We start from the raw sequence: 23976 nt of genomic DNA on the forward strand, positions 1-23976 counted from the left end.
CACAAACACATTCTACGAACGCATCTTCCAGACTACCTTTGCCAATTTGATTGGTCCAGTCTATATGAAGATTAAAGTCAACCACAATTATTATATCGCCTTCATTACAAGTGCCAATTATTTCTTGCTTAATGCTCTTCCCAACAGTATAACTACTATTGGGGGCCTTATAAACTACACCCATCAGAATTTTTAGCCCCTTGTCATTCCTAATCTCCCATCCATACTGATTGCATTTTCTGATCTTCTGAGCCAGGATTGTTCCTCACTAATGTTCTTATGTCATCCTTTACTGTCAGAGCTACACCTCCTGCTTTTCTATTTTGTCTGTCTCTTTGAAATGTTGAGATATTTATTTCCCAACCTTGGTCACCTTGTAACCATGTCTGTAATGATGATTAGATCTGAACTATTTTTCTCTATCTGTACCACTAGTTCATCTTATTGTGAGTGCTTCATTCATTCAGGTAAAGAGCATTTACATTTATTTTTTCCACTACTATTATTTGTTGATGCACTATTACCATTCAACTCTATCTCTTCCTGTCCCACTCTGCTCGTCTTTAGACAAATTTCTACACTTCTATTGTCCTGACTTTTCTCTTTAGATTTCTAAATCTCCCTTCATCTGAACCCTCCCTCCCTTTTCGTTAAAAGCCCTACCCACAGCCTTAGTTAGTTGAGTCACCAGGACACTGGTCCAGCTGAGCTTAACTGTAGCCCAACCTCATGGAATAGCTCCCTCTTTCTCAGGTACCGGTGCAAGTGCTCCAAGAAATGAAACTCCTCTTCCCACACCACCTTTTGAACCGCACATTTAATTCTCTGGTCTGCTTGACCTATGATAATTGACACGTGGCTCAGGAATCAATCCAGTGATTATGCCCTTTGACATTTTAATTTGAACCCTAACTCCTGCTGCAGAAAGCTAAAGGCTGGTCCAGGTGGGAACTGATTCACTCTCCCACCTTCTGCCTCCTGGCCCTGCCATGCATTGAGGAGAATCTTAACCCCTAAGGACTATGGGTTTGAAGTCGGTGAAGTGTGCAGGCGGGACAAATGTTTTTTTTTTCCAGAGTGGGACAGAACCCTGCTCCAATTTGAATACCAGTGAAGCCTACTCTCCAAATTTGGGGATTTCTGAATTGAATGTGGGCAGCTCGTTACTGGCGCAATTGGTATTCTTGCAGAAAGCTGGTACAGAAATGATGGGCCAAATGGTATCCTCCTGTGCTGCAACAATTCTATGATCCCTTGAAGCCTGTTAGCAGAAATTCATACGTCATTTGACTTATGATGGACAGGTGGATAAAAATTTGGTCAAAATGCTAGTTTACAAGGGTCATCTTAAAGGAAGGAAAGGAGGTCAATAGGAAGACCTGTTAAGGCAGTGAATTCCAGAGAAAAGTAAAACTGGAGTTCAAAATGTTTCAAGGTGGCCTTTACTGTAATGCCGATTTGTAATTCAAAGTCAAACCGACATACAGACTAGAGTACATAACAACCTCACACGCTGACTCTATTAAGGGTGAACGCTGCTTATAAATGGAAGCCACTGTCTTGTGAGATATCACAGCTTTTTTATGGAGAATCAATCCCTCAAATATTGATTAGACTTTAAAAATAACAGGCTGCCGGTAATTTTGTAAAGATTTAAATGCATTCGCATACCCTCGATATCGCACCATCTCCTCGAGTTTAACAAAAGCAGTTTTGCAGGGCAAGTCTCTTTTCTATCATTTCTCCATAAATGACAGAGACATAATGACTGTACATAATACTGGAGGCTTTGTTAGAACATGGTGCTAAGCTATTGGGCTAGAATTTCACCCTCACTGCCGAGTGGTACTTTTACAGGGTCCAATGAAACAAAGGTGGATTATTTAAAGGTTGGATGATCCACTGACACATTCACACTCAGGCACTGAAGACAAAAGTCTATCACATGGTTTCTGCTAAGGCAATATCGGAAAGGTTGTGAATGAAGCATAAATAAAAAGGGAAAAATTTGCTTTGTTAGCATTTCACAACTGAATTCAATATTATCTTACTAGCCTAATGCCAAACAACATTATCTCAAAAGCTGCATGCAGCAAGATAGATACAGAATTACCAGTTTCTTTGTTTTCCTTTAGTATGTGAAATTCAATCAGCTTCCATTCAAATTCGATTCTTTCCTCACATTGCAGGCATGTTAAATGCATCACTGAAACATGCTCTACCTATTTAATTACCACATTCTAAGGTGTTAGGTTGTGATTTTATATAAGATATCACAGAATTCAATTTCATTTGGTATCTTGCAGAAGGTTCATTAGATGCTTTTAACAGAAGAATTTCTCCCACCTACCCCCACTTGAACTTAAAGCAATTCAGGGGTCAATTTTCATAAAACTCTATGCTCTGATTTCAATAAAATCTATCATTTGTGTACCTTCCAGTCAACATGACATTACCACTTCCTACACTCTACTTCCTTGGCCCCTTCGAGGGGGTTGTCAATTAATGCTTAATGGTGGGCTGTTTCATGTTTAAATTGAGCATACCTTTCTCTATCTCTCCTACTGCCATTCTCAAATCTTCTAATTTAAACGGAATTTAATGAAACCCTTAAATTGTGTAAATGTTGCAAGTTAAGGGAGAATAGGCAGCATAGTTAACTGAATCATTGGACAGGGTCCAGCCGGCCCGACGTGGGTCTCACCCATTGGTTAGAGACCGGCTGGAATCGCTATGGGGGCCACTGTAAGGCTTTCTTTTTTATTCTTTCATGCAAAGTGGGAGGCACTGGCAAGACCAGCGCTTTTATTCCCCAACCATAATTCACAGAATCGGAGAATTGTTACGGTGCAGATGGAGGCCATTTGGCCCATCATGTCTACACCGGCTCTCTGAGCATTTTAACTCAGTACCAGTCTCCTGCCTTTTCCCCGTAACCCTGCACATTTTCCTTGAGAAGGTGGTGGTGAGCTGCCTTGAACTGCTGCAGTCCATGTGATGTAGGTACATCCACAATGCTGTTAGGGAGGGAGATCCAGGGTTTTGGCACAGCAACAGCGAAGGAATGGCAATATATTTCCAAGTCAGGATGGTGAGTGGCTTGGAGGGGAACTTCCAGGTGGTGGTGTTCCCATCTATCTGCTGCTCTTGTCCTTCCAGGTGGTAGAGGTCACGTGTTTGAAAGGTGCAGTTGAAGGAGCCTTGGCCAGGTCCTGTAGACGATACAATCTGCTGCCACTGAGAGTCAGTGATGGAGGGAGTGGATGGTGAAGGTGGTGGATAGAGTATCAATTAAGTGGGCTGTTGTGTGCTGGATAGCGTCGAGCGTCTTGAGTTTTGGGAGCTGCATTCATTCAGGCTAGTGCTCCTGACTTGTGCCTTGTAGATGGTGGACAGGCTTTGGGGAGTCAGGAGGTGAGTTACTTGCTGCAGGATTCCTAGCCTTTGACCTGCACTTGTAGCCACAGTATTGATATGGCTAAACCAGCTCAGTTTCTGGTCAATGGTAATCCCTGGGATGTTAATAGTGGGGGGGGGGTTCAGTGTTAGTAATGCCATTGAACATCAAGGGGCGATGGTTGAATTCTCACTTGCTGAGATAATCATCGCCTGGCACTTGTGAGGCACGATTGTTACATGCCACTTGTCAGCCCAAGGCTGAATGTTGTCCAGGTCTTGCTGCATATGAGTAAGGACATCTTCAGTATCTGAGGAATCATGAATAGTGCTGAACGCCATGCAATCATCAGCAAACATGCCCATTTCTGACCTTATAATGAAGGGAAGGAAGGTTGTTATACTTGCAACAATCTTCAGCCAGAAATGCTGAGTGAATGATTCATCTCAGCCTCCTGAGGTTTACAGCATCACAGATGCCACCCTTCAGCCAATTTGATTCGCTCCTACAGTATCAGGAAACTGCTGAAGGCACTAGATACTACAAAGACAATGGACCCCGATTACATTCCAGCAATAATACTGAAGACTTGTGCTCCTGAACTTGCCGCGCTCCTTGCCAAGCAGTTCCAGTACAGCTACAACACTGGCATCTACCCGGCTATGTGGAATATTGCCCAGCTATGTCCAAAAAGCAGGAAAAATCCAACCGGGCCAATTACCACCCCATCAGTCTGCTCTCCATCATCAGTAAAGTGATGGAAGGAGACATTGACAGTGCTATCAAGTGGCACTTACTCAGCAATAACCTGATCACTGACACTCAGTTTGGGTTCTGCCAGGGCCACTCAGCTCCTGACTTGGAAATATATTGCTATTCCTTCACTGTCGCTGGGTCAAATCCTGAAACTCTCTCCCTAACAGCACTGTGGGCGAACCTGCACCACATGGACTGCAGCAGTTGAAGAAGGCAGCTTGCCGCCATCTTCTCAAGGGCAATCAGGGATGGGCAATAAATGCTGGCCTATTTCCCATGAATGTACTGATTCATCAGCTGAGGGGCAGCACGCAGGAAGTGATAATCAGCAGGAGGTTTCCATGCTCATATTTGACCTGATGCGATGAGAATTCATGGGATCCAGAGTCGATGTTGGAGAACTCCCAGGGCAACTCCCTCCAACTGTCTACCACACTGCCACCACCTCTGGTGGGTCTGTCCTTTCAGTCGGACAGGACATACCCAGGGATGGTGATGGTAGTGTCTGGGACATTGCATGTAGGGTATGATTCTGTGAGTACGACTATGTTAGGCTGTTGCTTATTTAGTCTATGGGACAGCTCTCCCAATTTTGTCACAAGTGCCCAGATATTAGTAAGGAGTTCTTTGCATTGTCAACAGGGCAGGGTGTGCCATGGTCGTTTCCAATGCCAAGGTCGATGTCAGGTGGTCTGTTTGGTTCCGTTCCTTTTTGTAGACTTTGTAGTGGTTTGATACAACTGAGTGGCTTGCTGAGCCATTTCAGAGGGGATTTAAGAGTCAAGCACATTGCAGGCCAGACCAGCAGATTTCCTTCCCTAAAGGGTACTAGTGAACCAGGTGGGTTTTATGACAATGGACAATGGTTTCACAGTCAGTATTGCCTAGCTTTTTTTTTTAAATCCCTGATTTATTCACTGAATTTAAATTCCACCAGCTGCTGTGGGATTCGAAGTGTGTCCCCAGAACATTAGCTTGTACCTCTGGATTACTAGTCCAGTAACATTACTACTAGGCCACTGCTTACCCTGGGATTAAGGACTCTAGCAGCAGATGGTCCACCCACCGGCAGCTCCTCTTATTACTAGCACCATTGGTGGCAGCTGGCAGCAATATGCCCACCAGAGGCCCAGGATCATCGTGGGACCCCAGACCAAAGGTGAGTAACAGTGAGATGGGGGTTGCGGGATGGCAGGGTGGGGGTGTTGGGCAACAGGGGGGTCAGAAGCAAGGGCAGGGGAGTGGCTTTCAACATCTTCCTCACCCCTTCCCGATGCCAGGTCCCTCAGTCAGGCACCAAGTGTCTGTGAACGAGAGACCCCACTTCTATGGGGCTGCAGGCAAATTTGACAGGACTTGCTGGGTGGGCAGCCAAAGGTTTGGGAACGCCATGTAGTTCCCAATTAATCCCTGAGCCACCAATGAGCCTAACTGATACCCTGCTGACCCTATGTCAGTCCCTTGTGTCCTTTGACTTAATTGGGGCCGGGTGGGGGAGGGGAGATTTTGATGCTGCCAGGAGACTGACATGGGGCCTCTCCCGCAGTTAAGTGGGCCCAGCTGTCATGGGTCCCGCTGCGGCAGGCTGGATAAAATCCAGTCCATTAACTTTTCACTTCTGGGATCTGCGGTCAGCTTGAAACTAGACTTAAGGATGAAATGGCAGCTGTAAGTAGACTAGTGGAAATGATCTCTCTAAGAAGTCTTGGAATCCTCCATTCATGTAAAAGTGCTAGACACACTATAGTGACTAATCCAATGAAGAACCTTTGCAGTGATTATGATGCTGATGTAATTGTGCTCAGTTTAGAATAATTGCAGGCTTTTTGGTTGTTAGTTATTCATTGAGTTTGGGTCTCCTTTATTCTATACACGCATTTACCTGGGGTTCAGAGAATAAGGTCTGTTGCCTGTTCTGCAAAAACAATGTTGCATACGCTACAATTAAGATTTATGTCACAGATTGGATAGTAGAGCAAATGATATCACAAGGATAAAAGAAGCAAAGAACAAAATAGACCTACAAACAGATATGAAACTCTTTATATTGGAACCTAATGAACCATGCTGATTGGAATGGAAAGCATTATTTCCCAGATACTCTCAGTTCAGACAATGGAGGCAAATCCACTGTCTACCAAAGGTTTTTTTACTAAACTTTTAGCAACACAGGAAGTAAATTTACATGCTGAAAACAATGGAATAAATTAATAGCAATGCTATACATTTGTAATGGCTACAAATGGCTATAGACTAAATGAGTGTCAGATGTACTTAGGTAACAGAATTAATTCCACATAAGCATCGCAAACAATAATATTCTAATTCCACATAAAATGTTCTCCTTGGTATCATAGATGTTTTATAAATCAACAGTTTTATATACACAAGAGGACACATCTGTGGATGTTTATATGGGTTCATAACAGGCAGTATATGGCAAGATTGCCTCAAAAGAGTATAACACACAAGACTTTCCTCTAGCACATTAAGGGAGGTGGCTTGCTCTAAGTTACTGCTGGATGGCTTGTGTTCCCAGTGTGATGCTGTCGAGGATGTTCCAATAATGGCACACATGCATTTAGTTGACAAATTACGAATTCTACACAAAAGTGAAAGTTTGAAACATATAAATCTGTAAAAAAAAGAAGTTAACAAGTTCCATTCTCATAGTCTTAGGCTGCCTTTAAATGAAAGAATATCTTTTTAATTTTTTTAACATATATCTGATAAGTTCATTTAATCATTGTCATGGAGACTTTCAACTTGGATGTCCTTTCCTTGCGGGTCACATCAGTAACATCAATTCCTGCAAAAATCTTGGAGTGGCTCCATTCCTATGGGCAACATCATGATTTCAAGCTGTGCTTTGCCTAGGAACTACCCCAAAAGTACCCATCACAAAAAAAAATAGACTGAAGATGCAGCATTCACAGCTAGGAGTTAGGAATGAAATACACCCCTCCATCAATTAGATTCCCAGCAACAGGTAATTTTTTTTGCAAAAACATTTTAAAAAACTATGGCTCCATAGACACTTGTCCACAGTCTGCCACGTTGAAATGATGAAAGAAAGACTCTATGAGATAGATATGCCACCCGTGGCTAACTACTGAAATTAACAATAGTGTCAAATTGGAAGAAAAAATGTACAACACTGCAAAGATTAGTAGCAGGTCAGAGGATTAGACAGACTTTAGAAACAAGCAAAGAATGATAAAAAGTAATATGAATGGAGAAATTAGAGCATAAGAGAAAGCTAGCTAGAAATGTAGAAACTTACTATCTGTTTTAATAAGTATTTAAAACAGAAGAAGTAACTAAAGCGGGTGTTGGTCACTTAGAGGTCAAACTGGGGAATTAGTAATGGGAAACAATGAAATGGTGGAAGCTTTGACAAGTGTTTTGTGTGTCTTCATTGTAGAAGACACGAAAAACATCCCAAGAATACTTGAAAATCAAGAGGTAATGGGGAGGGAGTATTTAAAGCAACCATTTGGAAAACTATTAGAACTAAAAGCTGACAGGTCCTCCGGACCAGATGGCCTGCATCCTAGGGTCTTAAAAGAAGTAGCTGCACAGATGGTAGATGCAATGGTTGTGATCTTCCAAAATTCCCTAGATTTGGGAAAAGTTTCAACAAATTGGAAAATTGCAAATATAACACCTTTATTCAGGAAAGGAGGGAGGCAAAGGCAAAAAACTATAGGCTGGTTAGCCTATCATCTGTCATTGGGAAAATGCTAGAATCCATTATTAAAGAGGTAATAAGGAGGAAATTTAGTAAAACCATAATACAGTTAGGCAGAGTCAACAAGGTTTTGTGAAAGGGAAATCGTGTTTGATTAATTTATTAAAGTTTGATTGAGGAAGGAACAAGCAAGGCAGATAAAACGGAACCTGTAGATGCGGTGCACTTGGATTTCCAAAAGGTATTTGATAAAGTGCCATATCAAAGGTTACTACACAAAATAGGGGCTCATGGTATAGAGGGTAACATATTAGGATGGATAAATGATTGGTTAGCTAATACAAAGCAAAGAGTAGGGATGAATGGGTCATTTTGGGATTGGCAAGCTGTATCTAGTAGAGTGCCACAGGGATCTGTGCTGGGCCTCACAATTTACAGTCTATATCAATGACATGGGTAAGGGGATTAAATACATTGTTGCTAAATTTGCTGCTGGCATGAAATAGGCAGGTTTTTAAGTCGTGAAGATGACCTAAGGATTCAGCACAGGGATATGTAGATAGGTTAAGTGGCTTATGCAGGATAACATGGGAAAATGGAGAAAGAATAAAAAAAGCAATATCTTATTTAAATAGAGAGACACTGCAGAACTCTACAATATGGAGGGATCTGGTGGTCTGATACATGAATCACAAAAGGTTAGTATGCAGATACACTAAGTGATTAGAAAGGCAAAGGAATTTTGGCATTTATTGCAAGGGGAATTGAAATATCCAAGCAGAGAAGCATTACTACCGTTGGATAGGGCCTTTGTGAGGCCAAATCTGGAGTACCGTATACAATTTTAGTCTCCTTACATCAAGAGGGATATAACTGCCTTAGATGCAGTTCAGAGAAGGTTCACTTAACTGATTCCTAAGATAAGAGGTTAACATATGAGGAAAGGTTGAGCTATACCCATTCGAATGTAGAAGAATGAGAAAATGAGAGGTGAGAATGGGTCCAAGACTAGTATTTTAAACTTAAGGGCAATTGTGTGGGAATGAAAGCTGAGCTAGCTAAAGTGACTGGGAAATAAGGTTAAAGGATAGGTCAATAGAGATGTAGTGGCAGACATTTGAAGGGATATTTAAGAATACGCAGAATAGATACATTCCAACGAGAAAGAAAGCTTCCATCTGTGGATAACTAAAAAAAAATAAAGGTAGCATCAAACTTAAAGAAAAAGCATATATTTGTGTAAAGACAGGTGGCAGATCAGAAAATTGGACAGAATATAGAGAACAACAAAGAATGACAAAAAGATTAATAAGGAGGGAAAAGTTAGAGCACGAGAGAAAGCTAGCTAGAAATATAAAGATGGATTGTAAGAGTTTTTATAGATACTTAAAAGGAAAAGGGTTAACAAAGTAAGTGTTGGTCCCATAGAAATTGAGTCTGGGAAATTGGTAATGGAAAGTGGAGAAATGGTAGATGAATTGAACAGGTATTTTGCATTGGTCTTCACTATAGAGGATACAAATAACATCCCAGAAATAGCTGTAAATCAGTAACTAGAAGGGAGGGAGGAACTCAGGAAAATTACAATCACTGAGGAAGTGGTGCTTAGCAAATTGTTGGAGCTGCGGGCTGACAAATCCCAGGTCCTAATGGACTTCATCATAGGGTATTGAAAGAAGTGGCTAGTGAGATAGTTGATGCATTGGTTTTAATTTTCCAAAATTCCCTGGATTCGGGAAAGTTGACACTAGATTGGAAAATAACAAATGTATCTCTTTTATTCAAAAAGGGAGGGAGACCGAAAGCAGGAAGCCACAGGCCAGTTAGCCTAACATCTGTCATAGGGAAAATGTTAAAAAATATTATTAAAGATGTTGTGGAAGGGCAGTTAGAAAAATTCAAGGCAATCAGACAGAGTCAACATGGTTTTGTGATGGGGAAATCATGTTTAACCAATTCATTTGAGTTCTTTGAAGGAGTCAGACGTGCTGTAGATAAAGGGGAACTGGTGGATGTATTTAGATTTTCAGGAGACACTTGGTAAGGTGCCACATCAAAGGTTATTGTGGAAAATAAAAGCTCATGGTGTAGGAAGTAACATATTGGCATGGATGAAAGGTTGGCTAGTTAATAGGAAACAGATGGTAGTTATAAATGGGTCTTTTTCTGGTTGGCGGGATGTAACAAGAAGTGTGCCACAGGGATCAATGCTGGGCCTCAACATTTTACAATTTATATAAGCAACTTTGAATGGTTGCTAATTTTGCCGATGATTCAAAGACAGGTAGGAAAGAAGAGGGGATAAGGAGGCTACAAGGGGCCATAGATGGGTTAAGTGAGTGGGAGAGAGCTAGCAATTGAAGTACAGTGTGGGCAAATGTGAAATGGACCATATTGGCAGAAAGAAATTTTTTTTAAAATCATATAAATGGCGAGAAAGTGCAGAACTCTGAGGTTCAGAGGGGCCTGGGTGTCCTCGTGTACGAATCACAAAAGGTTAGTATGCAGGTACAGCAAGTAATTAGGAAAGCTAATAGAATTCTATCGTTTATTGCAAGGGGAATTGAATACAAAAATAAGGAGGTTATGCTTCAGTTGTACAGGACACTGGTGAGACGACATTTGGAGTACTGTGTACAGTGTTGGTCTCCTTATTTAAAGAAGGATGCAAATGCATTAGGAGCAGTTCAGAGAGGGTTTACTAAACTAATACTGGGAATGGGCAGGTTATCTTATGAGGTAAGATTGGACACGCTAGGCTTCTATCCGCTGAAGTTTAGAAGAGTAAGATGTGACTTGATTGAAACATATAAGATCCTGAGGGGACTTGACAGGGAGATGTGGAGAGGATGTTTCCTCTTGTGCTGAGAATCTAGAACTAGGGGTCACTGTTTAAAATTAAGGGTCGCCATTTAAAACAAATTAGAAGAATTTTTTTTTCTCAGAGGGTGGTGAGTCTTTGGAACTCCCTTCTTCAAATGGCAGTGGAATCAGAGTCTTTGAATGTTTACAAAGGCAGAGGCAGATAGATTCTTGATAAACAAGGGGGTGAAAAAATTACCAGGGGTAGACGGGAGGTTACAATCAGATCAGCCATGATCTTATTGAATGGCGGAGGAGGCTCGAAGGACCGAGTGGCCTACTCCTGCTCCTAGTTCATATGTTTGTAAAAGATCCTAAGGAGACTTGACAGATTGGATGATGAGAGAATGTTTACCTTTGTGGAGGTATCTAGAACAAGGGGGCACCGTTTAAAAATTATCTGTTTCCTATTTAAGACTGAGACGAGGAGAATTTTTTTTTCTCCCAAAGGATCGTTAGTCTATGGAATTTTCTGCCGGAAGACCAGTGAAGGTGGGGTCATGGGTGAGCTAGACATATTATTGATTGACGAGGGAGTTGAGGGTAATGGGGGACAGAAGTATAGCAGAGCTGAGGCCACAATCAGATCAGCCATGATCTTATTGAATGACAGACCAGACTCAAGGGGCCAAATGGCTCACTCCTGCTCCTAATTCTTGTGTTCTTGTGAAATAAAAAAACCTTTAGGTGATCAGAGTGAAAGGTAATGAACCAGAGCAACTAACATCATCGTGCAAATCTGTTTTTTCTTAAAGTAGCAGGTTAAACAGAATTGAGCAATAAGAATTAGTTCTACATGGATCTAAATCCCCATGTTTCAACAAGGGACTGCACTTCAAATTTCTTACTCACCCAGGGCCCCATGTAAGATCAGACTTGGCCACTCCTAAGCAGACGACCTCACTGATATCAATCCTCCCATTCGGCGTGGCTGACTTGTCATTTTCATAATAACTGAGGAATCCACCTTCCAGGGTACACCATCGCTTATGGAATTCTGCAGACAAGAAACACAAGCTCATAAAAATCTGAACGCTGATCATGATCATTTCCCCCCAGTGGACTTTCATGGAGGTTTACAATTCATTCAAAATATCTTAAGATTGCTAACTGCAGCAGGGTTGCCCTGATACCATACTGGCAGGATTATTTACTTCTGCCACAACACTCCTCAATGTACGTAGTAAATAAAGTTCCTACTTAAGAATCCCAGTAACACCATCATTGCCAGCCTTCCATCTGTAAAAGGTGATGGACACACAGCAACCAATCCATTTCAGGTGGAGCGTCTGCATATGGTGCACCTTTGTTGATGGCTGAAGAGGCCAATCCTCAAGAGGCAGGTCCTGCCACAAGTGCCACACATGAAGCTTTGAAGTATTGTTGTGAGTTGACGTTTTTGGTGTTGGCACCCATTGTCAAGCTGCTGTAGCCACTGGTGCTGCATGCCAGCCCACAGGAAGTGCCATCATTTTCCTCTGGTATCAGCAAGTGATTCCCAGGCGCGATAATCAACATTTATGGCTTTCATGCCACGCTTGCAAGCACCTTTGAAACTTTGGGCATCCCACTGGTCGTCTGGCTCTGGGCTACCTCATCATATAGAAATTGCTTGGGCATATAACCGTCTTCCATCCTGCAGGTGTGCTCAAGCCCAGTAACACCATGCGCCTTACATTAGAGTTGCCTTTAATCTGTTTTCCATCCCATGCAATACAATGGGATACTGGACATGTGGATGGAAAACATGGATGGCTCCAAGCCTTCCGTTTTCAAAGAAAAGTAGCCTGAAAAGGGCATTTCTGAAGTTTCACTTCAATTTTTTTTTTACACATTTATAATTGAAGTGAAGACTTCAAAAGAATGTCTATTTCTGAGAGGATAAGAGGGCATCACTTTCCAAGTCAAATGAAATGAACAAAGAAGTTACAATTGTCTTAATTCACTTATCACACATACTAACAGACCCATGCCAGATCTGTGAGAATCCTGATTTTTAATAGGAAATACAGAACAAATGACCCAGTTCAATGTATAGACACCATATGACACGATTCATGAACTGCAACAGCAACTAGAAAGTACCAGCTTAGCTCAGTGGTAGCACTCTTACCTCTAATCAGAAAAACATGGGTTCAAGCTCTAGTTCGGACTTGAGCACATAATCTAGGCTGACACTCCCACACAGTACTGAGGGAGTGCCACACTGCCAGAGGTGCTGCCTTTCAGATGAGTCATAAACTATCTGCTTTTTTGGATGGATCCTGTGACAAAATTTGAAGAGAAGTAAGGGGATTTCTCCCATGTCCTGGTCAACATTTTTCCCCTCAACCATCACCACCAAAAACAACAGCCAAATGCTGCAGGTGCTGGAAACCTGATGAAAAAATAGAGAATGCTGGCAAGATCTGTGGAGGGGGAAACAGAATTAATGTTTCAGGTCTGCGGCCCCTCATACCACCAAAAACAGATTATTCAGTTGTTCAACTTATTTCTGTTTGTCGAATTATGTTTGATTACTATGGTTTGCCTAGAAAACAATAATGACTATACTTCCAATGTAATTAATTAGCTGGGAACCACTTGGGATGTCATGATGAAAGCAAATTTATTCAGTAAAAGTCATTGATGTTCAGTGAGTTGTATAACATACCATGTATACATTTTTTTGGCTGGTAGGGAATGGGTTTCAGCTATGTTGTATAGAACTCAAAATCTGAAACCTGCTGTGGGTAGTTTGTGCAGGAAATGTAATCTGCTGTTTTATTGATGCTGTCAGTAATGATTGTGCTATATACTACCATTTAGGTATTTATAAAGAGATAGGCAATGGCAAACATTCAAAGAGCACATGTGTAAACTGCAACAATTGTTTATTCCTGTCTGGCACAGAAGTAAAACAGGAAAGGTGGCCAAACCATGGTTTACAAGGGAAATTAGAGATAGTAATAAAAATAAAAAAACTGTGGATGCTGGAAATCCAAAACAAAAATAAAAAATACCTAGAAAAACTCAGCAGGTCTGGCAGCATCGGCAGAGAAGAGTACAGTTGACGTTTCGACTCCTCATGACCCTTCAACAGAACTAAGTAAAAATAGGAGAGGGGTGAAATATAAGCTGATTTAAGGGGGGGGGTGCGGGCGGTGGGGAGAGAGAGGGGTTGTGGTTGTTGGGACAAGCAAGCATTGATAGAAGGAGATAACCAAAAGAAGTCACAGATAAAAGTACAAAGAGGTGTTGAAGGTGGTGATATTATCTAAAAGAATGTGCTAATTAAGAAGGATAGCAGGACAAGCAGGGTAGCTTTAATGTGGGTGGGGTGAAATAAGACTAAAAGGGCATAAAAGGTATAGATAAATGATCGGTGGAATATATTAAAAATAATGGAAAAGAAAAATCTATATAAATTATTGGAAAAAAACGAGGAGGGGGAAGAAACGGAAAGGGGGTGGGGATGGAGGAGGGAGCTCAAGACCTAAAGTTGTTGAATTCAATACTCAGTCCAGAAGGCTGTAAAGTGCCTAGTCGGAAGATGAGGTGTTGTTCCTCCAGTTTGCGTTGAGCTTCACTGGAACAATGCAGCAAGCCAAGGACGGACATGTGGACAAGAGAGCAGGGTGGAGTGTTAAAATGGCAAGCGACAGGGAGGTCTGGGTCATGCCTGCGGACAGACTGAAGGTGTTCTGCAAAGCGGTCACCCAGTCTGCGTTTGGTCTCTCCAATGTAGAGGAAACTGCATTGGGAGCAACGAATGCAGTAGACTAAGTTGAAGGAAATGCAAGTGAAATGCTGCTTCACTTGAAAGGAGCGTTTCGGCCCTTGGACGGTGAGGAGAGAGGAAGTGAAGGGGCAGGTGTTGCATATCTTGCATTCGCATGGAGGAAGGGGCATACAAATTGGCCAGAATAAACAACAGACCTGAGGATTGGCAGTAGTTTAGAATTCAGCAAAGGAGAACTAAGGGATTGATTAAGAAGGGAAAAATAGCGTACGAGAGTAAGCTTGCAGGGAACATAAAAACTGACTGTAAAAGCTTCTATAGGTATGTAACAAGAAAAAGATTCGTGAAGACAAATGTAGATCCCTTACAGTCAGAAACAGGGGAATTTATATTGGAGAACAAAGAATTGGCTTACCAACTAAATACATACTTTGGTCCTGTCTTCACAAAGGAGGACACAAATAACATACTAGAAATGTTGAGGAACACAGAGTTTAATGAGGGGGGGGGACTGAAAGAAATCAGTATTAATAGGGAAATGGTGTTGGGGAAATTGATGGGATTGAAGGCCGATAAATCCCCAGGGCCTAATAATCTACATCCCAGAGTACTTAAGGAAGTGGCCCTAGAAATAGTGGATGCATTGGTGGTCATCTTCCGAGACTCTATAGAGTCTGGAACAGTTCCTACAGGTTGGAGGGTAGCTGAATATAACCCCACTATTTAAAATGGGAGGCAGAGAGAAAACAGGCCAGTCAGCCAGACGTTGATAGTGGGGAAAATTCTAGAGTCCATTATAAAAAATTTAATAGCTGAGCACGTGGAAAACAGTGGTAGAATCGGACAAAGTCAACATGGGTTTACAAAAGGGAAATCACGCTTGACAAGTCTACTGGAATTTTTACACAAGACAATAAAAAGACATAGTTGACATTTTAGGTAACCCAGCCCCAAACCCAGCACTTGAGGTTATAATCTGCATATGCTTATATATTCTAATCAGGCTGTGGTCGTACAGCACCAAACATATCTAATAGACCCAAAATTCCTCAGGGTAGGCCCAACCATCTTCAGCTGCTTCATCAATAACTTGCCCTCCATCATAAGGTCAGAAGTGGGGATGTTGGCTGAAGATTGTACAACACTCAGCAGCATTTGTGACTCTTCAGACACTGAAGTAGTCCATGCCCATATGCAGCAAGACCTGGACAACATTCAGGCTTGGGCTTACAAGTGGCAAGTAAGATTCACACCGCACCAGTTCCAGGTGATGACCATCTCCAACAAGCAAGAATCTAACCATCTCCCCTTGACATTCAATGTCATTATTATTGCTGAATCCCACACTAACAACATCCCGGGGGGGTTTGTGGCGGTGGGGGGTGGGGGAACCACTGCCCAGTGATGGAATACTCTCCACCTGCCTGGATGACTACAGCTCTCACAACACTCAAGAAGCTTGACACCATGCAGGATTCTGTGACTCTGACAAAGCAATCTGCTTGATTGGCACTCCATCCACCACATTATAAATTCACTCCCTGCACCACTAACATACAGTGGCAGCAGTGTGTACCATCTACAAGATAAGTTGCAGCAATTCACCAAGGCTCTTTTGACAGCACCTTCCAAACCTGTGACTTCTACCACCTAGAAGGACAAGGGCAGCAGATGTATGGGAACGTCACCATCTGCACTCCAAGCCACTCCCATCCTAATTTAGAACTATATCTTCATTCCTTCAATGTCACTCTGTTAAAATCCTAGAACTACCTTCCCAATGGCACTGTGGGGGTACCAGATGGACTGAAGCAGTTCAAGAAGGCGTCTCACCACCATCTTCTCAAGAGCAATTAGGGATAGGCCAACTTGGTCTTGCCCACAAACGTCCTACGAAATCTTGCACTGGAACTTACTGCAATTAGATTTTGGAGTAGCTCCTTCCACAGGGGATCTGGGATCTGTGTGTGAACATGGCAAGCAACTATGTGTCTCCTTAATCAGACTTAAGAAGCATTAATGCTTAGCTCAAAGTCTGAATCAGAAGGTATCAGATCACATATGTTCAGTGTCTGAACAGAAAGAGAAATAAAGAGGAAAGAAAGATAAGATTTAGAGGGATAAAATGTCAAAGAGAAAATAATTTGTTATTGTTTAAATCTTCAACAATAATGACAATCTGAAGGAACGAGACCCCACAATAACTTGTTAAAGCTAATTTTCAGTTTCCGAGAAGTTCTTTACGTTTATCACACTGTTAAAAATGTACTTACAGTGAAATGGACGAGATCTAACCATTTTCTGGCAAGTTCAGTGAGTATAGATCAGTTAAGTATAGCAACATTAAGCCTTTCCATATATTTTATTACCAAGGGCAGAATTGCCGGGGGTGGGTGGGGACGGGCGGGAAGCCGACTGGCACCTGCGATCGGCACCGCACCGTGATTTTACACGTGGGTGGATTAATTAAGGCCCACCCAGCATGGAACGCGAGCGGCAGTGCTCAGTGCTGCCTGTGCAGATAGGGTGGGGGGGCTAGAGGCCTAGAGTGAACTTTGTGCATGGGCGTGAAAGAGTGCTTCAGTCTCCCTGAGGCATGGAGCTGCCTCCAGGAGATGAAGCGCTGTTTAACAACATTAATGAAGAAAATAAAAATGTCATAAAACATGTCCCCTCATGTTAATTCAAATGTAAAATTTTTATTTATTTTCATCTGCCTAAAATTTTTATTTATTTTCATCTGCCTAAAATTTTTACTTATTTTCATCTGCGTTAGGAAACCTCATCCTGCCCATGGATGAGGTTTCCTAAAAAGTGCAAAGGCTGCTTGGCATTTTTGCCTGCCCACCAACCGTAAGGCTGGACAGGCAGCGTAAATTTGAATTTAATGACTTTTTAATGGTCTTAATAAGCCTTTTAATTGTTGGCGGGCATGCTGCCGACTCCAGCGTTTGCCCGCGAAACAAAATATCGTGAAACTACGGGATTACATTGGGACGCTTGCCCATCGTCATCACGTGTCATTTTACGCTTGGCCAGGTCGGGCTTGCACCCGCCCCCCCACCCCCCCCCCGAGCTCAATATTCTGCTCCCCAAGTCTCTGGGTGAAATACCAATGTAGCATAATTTCTGGAGGAGCAGGGCATCTTGGACAGCAGCTTTCTGATTTCCACGTTTAACTACATATGTGGTCACTGGAAGTTGCTGTCTGATTCACACATTAATAACAATGAGCACTGTTAGCTTCACCATTATCTCTACCTCAAAATCCTGCCCAACGTGTCACTGCTCGTTAGTTCATTATCAGGGAAGAAGCGAATACAGTAAACCTGACAAATAGCAGCTTCACGCTGCCAAAAACGGAATCTGTAAAACTTTGCAACAAACATAAACTATTGATACACTGGAGTATGTCAGTTACATAAGTTAGCTGCCTAAATTTGTCATTGTCTACTGTATTTAATTGCTTCAATAAATATTCAGTTTAAAGGCCAATGTACAGAAATTAAATGTTCTTTGGCTGGCAGAGTACAATTTTATAAATAATGTTTGGAGACCAGATGTGGGAGCATCTGCTTTCTGAGCACTTGATACACTTGCTTCATGCAAGACTGAAGTTATACATGACATAGTAAATCTGGAATGACGCAAAAGACTGTTTCTAAGAGATCATCCAACAGCACTTGACTGCAACGCACTCGGGAATGAGATTGGGATCAATATATTATGCTTTGCATTGATGCAAAGTGGTTTTGTGCATTAACAGTGCAAGTAGCATATAACTGTAGCCTACGGTGAACTTGATTTGCTATTAATAGATTCACCTTTCTGTCCTTGTAATATTTACTTTATTAACAATGCTGTTATAGCTACAAACTGCATGCCTCAGCAAAATCATCAACTTATTTTTGTCACAGGCTGAAGCAGGGCCTCTGAAACAGAATCCACCCTTCGGCCTCTGTCCTTATCTTTCAGGATTTCATCACAATGGCTGTCAGCAGAGCTCCCATTTGACCTCATTTATGTATTGTGTTGGCATATTTTTGAACATTTATACAATAGGTGCGATAGCGTCTCTTATACATTATTAATTTCTTTCCAACAATGAACTGAGTCTGTGACCTAAAATGAAAATTTCAAGGAAAAACAAACAACTTTGGAAGATGGTTCTGCTTTTCACAATTACCAAGCCTATGAATGGAAATGTATGAATATTTGTATTTAGCAGCCTAGGCATTCTGTGTAAACTCAAACAACCCACCAGTCTCCATTCCCTCTCCATTGAGTGCATCTCTGACAGGGTGTGCAGAGGGCCCATTGACTACATTGTGTTTCCAGCCTTGGTGTCATTTTGTATGGGAATTAGGCTTCCTAGCCTAATGGAGGCTAGGAGGCCAATATGTGGTGCAGTACGGCTGCAAGGAGCCTTAGCTATTTCCACCAATCTCTGCACACTGTTTGTCCTGGCTTCACAGGCAGCCATAGCACTTGCATTCCTGAAATGTGAATGGCAGAGGATGCAGAGGAAAGCGAGGCAGAAAGTCTAGGCCATACCGTCCAGCCAACATCTTTGATCAGATGTTGGATCTTCCACGACACTGAAGAAAAAAGGCTTCTGCCTTGTTTCTGCCTAAACAATTTCATGCCTTACCTTCAATGTCAGCTTCTCAGCTGACCTATCTATGGCTACACATTTGAAGATTAGGAAAGTCAAGAATAAGAAAAGTCCACTGGAGCTCATTTCTCTAATATACCAGTTTGACATCAAACTCTGTCCTGCAGCCTACATTTTCTGACTTACAATACGTAATTTGATACTATTAAAAAATCTAGCACCTTTTTATTGAAAAGACATTTATGGTATCGGATCTAAGCTTCTATTCACAAATTTGTACTTATGACCATTGGTCCCACTAGCCTGCCTTATATTAGAATAAAATCATAATTTACCTTATCCAATTCAAGTATTTCATTTATTTCAGTGATGTTCTTTCCTGACTGTCTTCTCATATGCTGGAATGATGGGGTTTCTTTAGCTTTTTCAAGCTCAGCTTTAGACTTCTGGTTTACTAAACTCTGATGCTCTAGAATTTAGGGAGATTTGACCATGTACTCCCAGTGAGCAGCCGTGATCTCGCAGATACACACTTTGGGAAATCATAGGTAAAGGCCCAAGATTTCTCGAGATATGATCCATGAGCATGGCTCTCCACAGGCTCATGGAAATTCAGCCATGTCTTGAGAACTGAGCATTATTTAAAAAAATACTTCAATGATTTCCTTCATGAATCTTAATGCCCCATAACAACTGGTAACAAAAACAAGAAAGTTCAATCTAATTAATTAATTCACAATATTATACATGAATTCTGCTGACAGCAAGTGGTAAAAGCACATGTTTGATCTGGAAAAACTCTAATGAAATAGTTTTAACTATTAACTTGTCAATTCTCCTTAAAATGATACTAATATTGGTTTATGAGTTTAGTATTAGACAAACAATAAAACTCTTCTTTCCATGAGTACCTTACAAAAAGTAACTTTGCCTTATCCTAAACTAGCTTCCTCATCTGATTTTATCTTCACTGTTGCTGTCTGTGGGTGCACAATAAAAAAGTTGCATTTATAGAGCATCTTATGACACACTCAAGGCATTCTTAAGTACTTTATACATATGGATTATTTATTGACATGCAGTCATCATTACTTGGGCCAACGCAGCAGCAAATGTATACAAAGCGAAACCACATGAACAACAATTGGATAAGTTGCTTTTGGCAGTATTGGTTGAACATAGAATGTTGACCAAGACACCACCAAAATTTCTATAGCTTCTTGATGTGTGGTACAGGGTCTTCATAAACAGGCAGACAAATCATCAGTTTAATATTTCATCTCAAAATGACATCTTCAACAATGCATCACTTCCTCAGATCTGAACTGTAGTGTCAGGTTTGATTACGTAATCAAGTGGGTAACTTTCATATTTTAAGTATTATATTCATGAACAATGGATACTGTCTCAACTTTGTTTTAACGGTCTAAGCGCAATATTTGCTTCTCACACCATAGCAGGGGTGAAGATATGGTACAATGATAACATGAATCATTAATAGTCATTCTTGAACTTTTATTTTTATATTAATTCTTGGAATGTGGGCATCAGTGGCAAGGCTTTCAGGAAAAGCACAGAATATGGCAGCAGACAATGAAGATTTTAAAGTAGAGCTGAAAGGTGAAATAAGGTGAGGTGCTTCAAGGAGAAATGCCAGAGGAGTAACAGAGGCCAAGAGCACATTGCTGTGGTGGCTTGGGTGGGGCAATGGCATTAACTATGTAAATGAGCAAAGTATTGCCATTCATGAGTACAACCAATTTCAATAAAAGCTAGAAAGTCAATATGATGGAATCTTGACACATGCAAATTGCTGCATTTCCTACATAGTAACTACACTCTAATAGCACTTAATTGGCTGTTAACCATTTTGCAACATCCTCATGTCATGGAATGTGCTATATAAATGCAAGTCTTTATTTTCCATCAGTACTGTGAGGGCTTTTTCCACCAGCAAATGATATTCTGGAGGAAATAAGGAGAGAGTGGTAATTCATCCATTGGCTAAAAACATAGATGGTAATGGTGGGAGTGGAAATGGGATAGAAGGGAGGTTTGACTGACAGCAAGAATATTGGGCAGGAAAATCAGTGGGAAAGGACAATAGAAAAGATGGGGTTTAAGTTCGAAAAGTGGTAGCAACAGGTGACGTGACGAACTCGAGAGAATGTTGAAACAGGCACAGAGGATAGGTGTGGGTTTATTCACGCCTGGGATGGTTTCAGGAGAACAGGAGGTATTACAAATATGAGACTTAATAAGATTATGTTTTAAAGTGCCCTTTTAATTTAAGGTAAAACAGAAGCTCCTAGAATGGGGGATCGTGTAATCATATTGAACTCTACCTGGAGACACATCCATGTGATTTGGTTGCCATGGGAACAGAGGCTCGGGTCTAAATCCAAAGAAACTCAAATGCTAGTTTTCACACCTTGCCACAAAAGAGGGACAGCTGGTTTTGCTGGACTCCGTTTCCCAGGCTCAGAGAGGCAGTAGGGAGGGAGAGAAAGAGAGAGAGAGAGAGGGTGGGGTGGAAGAGATGGAGAGAGAGAGGGAGAAAGGGGCAGAGAAAGGGAGAAAAGGGGAAAAGAGGGGGAAAAGAGTGGGTGTATGGAGAGATGTTGCTGTGAGAAGTAGAGAGAAAAATACTGTTGTTGTTTTAGTACAAGCAGAATGCTGAGGAAATTTGTGGAGATTTACAAAACAAGGAGATGTCAGAGGGCGCCTTGCTGCTGGAAGTGCTGGAAAATGAAGTGAAGCTATTTTGTACTTCAACACTGTAAGACTCGCACTCATGTTGCAAGGAGAAAGGAGGCTGTTGAAATGCCAGGAGGGATTTTAACTTTATCTACAAGGTTACATGTTGGCGAAGAGTGTGGTGCAATGTATAAACTTTAAAAAAATTATTTTATGGGATGTGGGTGTCACTGGCAAGGCCAACATTTGTTGTTCATCCCTAATGGCCCTTGAGAAGGCAGTGAGGATCCACCTTCTTTAACCGCTGGAGCCCATCTGGTACAGGTACACCCACAGTTCTGTTAGGGAGGGAGTTCCTGGATTTTGGATAGTGAAGCGATAGTGAAGGAACGGCAATATATTTCCAAGTCAGGATGGCATGTGGCTTGGAGGGGAACCTGTAGGTGGTGGTGTTTCCATGTGTCTGCTGCTCTTGTTCTTCTAGATGGCAGAGGTCACAGGTTTAGAAGGTGCTGTTGAAGGAGCCTTGGTGAGCTGCTATGGCACACCTTCCATATAGAACACACTGCTGTCACTGTGTGTTGGTGGACTGAATGTTTAAGTTAGAGGATGGGGTGCTGATCAAATGGATTGCTTTGTCATGGATGGTGTCAAGTTTTCTGAGTGTTGCTGGAGCCTCATAACAGCCTTGGTCCCACATTGACAAAAGAGCTGAACTCCCGAGGTGAGGTGAGAGTGACTGCCCTTGGCACCAAGGCCACATTTGACCAAGTGTGGCACCACAGAGCCCTAGCAAAACTGGAGTAAATGGGAATCAGGGGGAAAACTCTCCACTGGTTGGAGTCATAACTAACACAAAATAAAATGGTTGTAATCGCTGGAGTCCAATCATCTCAGTCCCAGGGCATTGCTGCAAGAGTTCCTCAGGATAGTTTTGTGGCCCAACCATTTTCAGCTGCTTCATTAATGACCTTCCTTCCATCATAAGGTCAGAAATGGGGATGTTCACTGATAATTGAACAATGTTCAGCACTATTCGTGACTTCTCAGATACTGAAACAGTCCATGCCCAAATGCAGCATATCCAGGCTTGGGCTGACAAATAGCAAGCAACATTCGCAAGACAATGACCATCTCCAGCATGAGACTATCTAACCACTTCTCCTTGGCATTCAGACCCATTATCATCATCAAATTCTCCAAGGTCCTTGGAGACACCATCTTTCAGAAACTGTACTGGACTTACCAAATAAATACTGTGGTAACAACAGCAGGTCAGAGGCTGGGAATTCTGTGGTGAGTAACTCAACTTCTGACTCTCCAAAGCCTGTCCACCATCTGCAAGGCACAAGTCAGGAGTACTCTCTACTTCCTTAGATGAGCGCAACTCCAACAACACTCAAGAAGCATGACACCATCCGGGACATTGCAGACCATTTGACTAGCACCCCATCCACCACCTTAAACATTCACTCACTCTAATACCAGGACACAGTGGCTGCAATGTCTACTATCTGCACTGCGCCAACTCACCAAGGCTTCCTCGACAGCAACACTCGAACAACAACCTCTGCTATCTCGAAGGATGAAAGCAGCAGATGCATGGGAACACCACCACTAGTGAGTTTCCTTCCACGTTCACATAGCATCCTGATTTGGAACTATATTGTTGTTCTTCCTTGTCACTGGGTCAAAATCCTAGAACTCCCCTGTAACAGCACTTTGGGAGTACCTGAAACATACAGGTTGCAGCTCAACACCACCTTCTCAAGAACAATTGGGAATGGGCAGTAAGTTCTGGCTTTGCTAGCAACACTCGCATCCATGAATGAATTAAAAAAAGGCGATGGAAACCTAAAACAGAATATCTCCAGATACATCCAACTGCTAAAAGATGAAACCTACATCCAAGGTTCAAAATGTCAAAGCACCAGAAAATACATTGGGTTGGTAACAATTTGATTGTAGAATATGTGAAACAGTATGTGATAGCAATGTTCCCAGTCTTTCTTCAAATATAATGGAAATAACAGGTGAGGCAGAATGAATCTTTTTTCTAAACCACACTTGTAACATTTCAATACCAATTCAATGTCACTGAACTGAAGGAAACAGTTGAATCCTTTCATATAATTTGGGAGTGCAATGAAAGGTTACTGTTTGTGAAATTACATTTCATATTGTCAGAAAGAGGACTATGGCCTGCAGATATAATCACTGTAGAAGCTCGCTTTACT

At 41.8% G+C, this 23976-nt stretch overlaps 1 protein-coding gene across 9 annotated transcripts in view; it reads right to left on the reverse strand.

Annotated features, from left to right (window-relative positions):
* arap2 (ArfGAP with RhoGAP domain, ankyrin repeat and PH domain 2) overlaps positions 1-23976 on the reverse strand; it is a 461240-nt gene that overhangs the window by 185200 nt on the left and 252064 nt on the right. For all 9 annotated transcript variants that reach the window (XM_041205604.1, XM_041205793.1, XM_041205626.1 and 6 more), the window contains one exon: positions 11559-11703. In XM_041205604.1, coding sequence (XP_041061538.1) covers positions 11559-11703 — 145 coding nt within the window. The remainder of the gene's footprint in view (positions 1-11558; positions 11704-23976) is intronic.

This window comes from Carcharodon carcharias, chromosome 1, assembly GCF_017639515.1.
Source record: "Carcharodon carcharias isolate sCarCar2 chromosome 1, sCarCar2.pri, whole genome shotgun sequence".
Classification (NCBI taxonomy): domain Eukaryota; kingdom Metazoa; phylum Chordata; class Chondrichthyes; order Lamniformes; family Lamnidae; genus Carcharodon; species Carcharodon carcharias.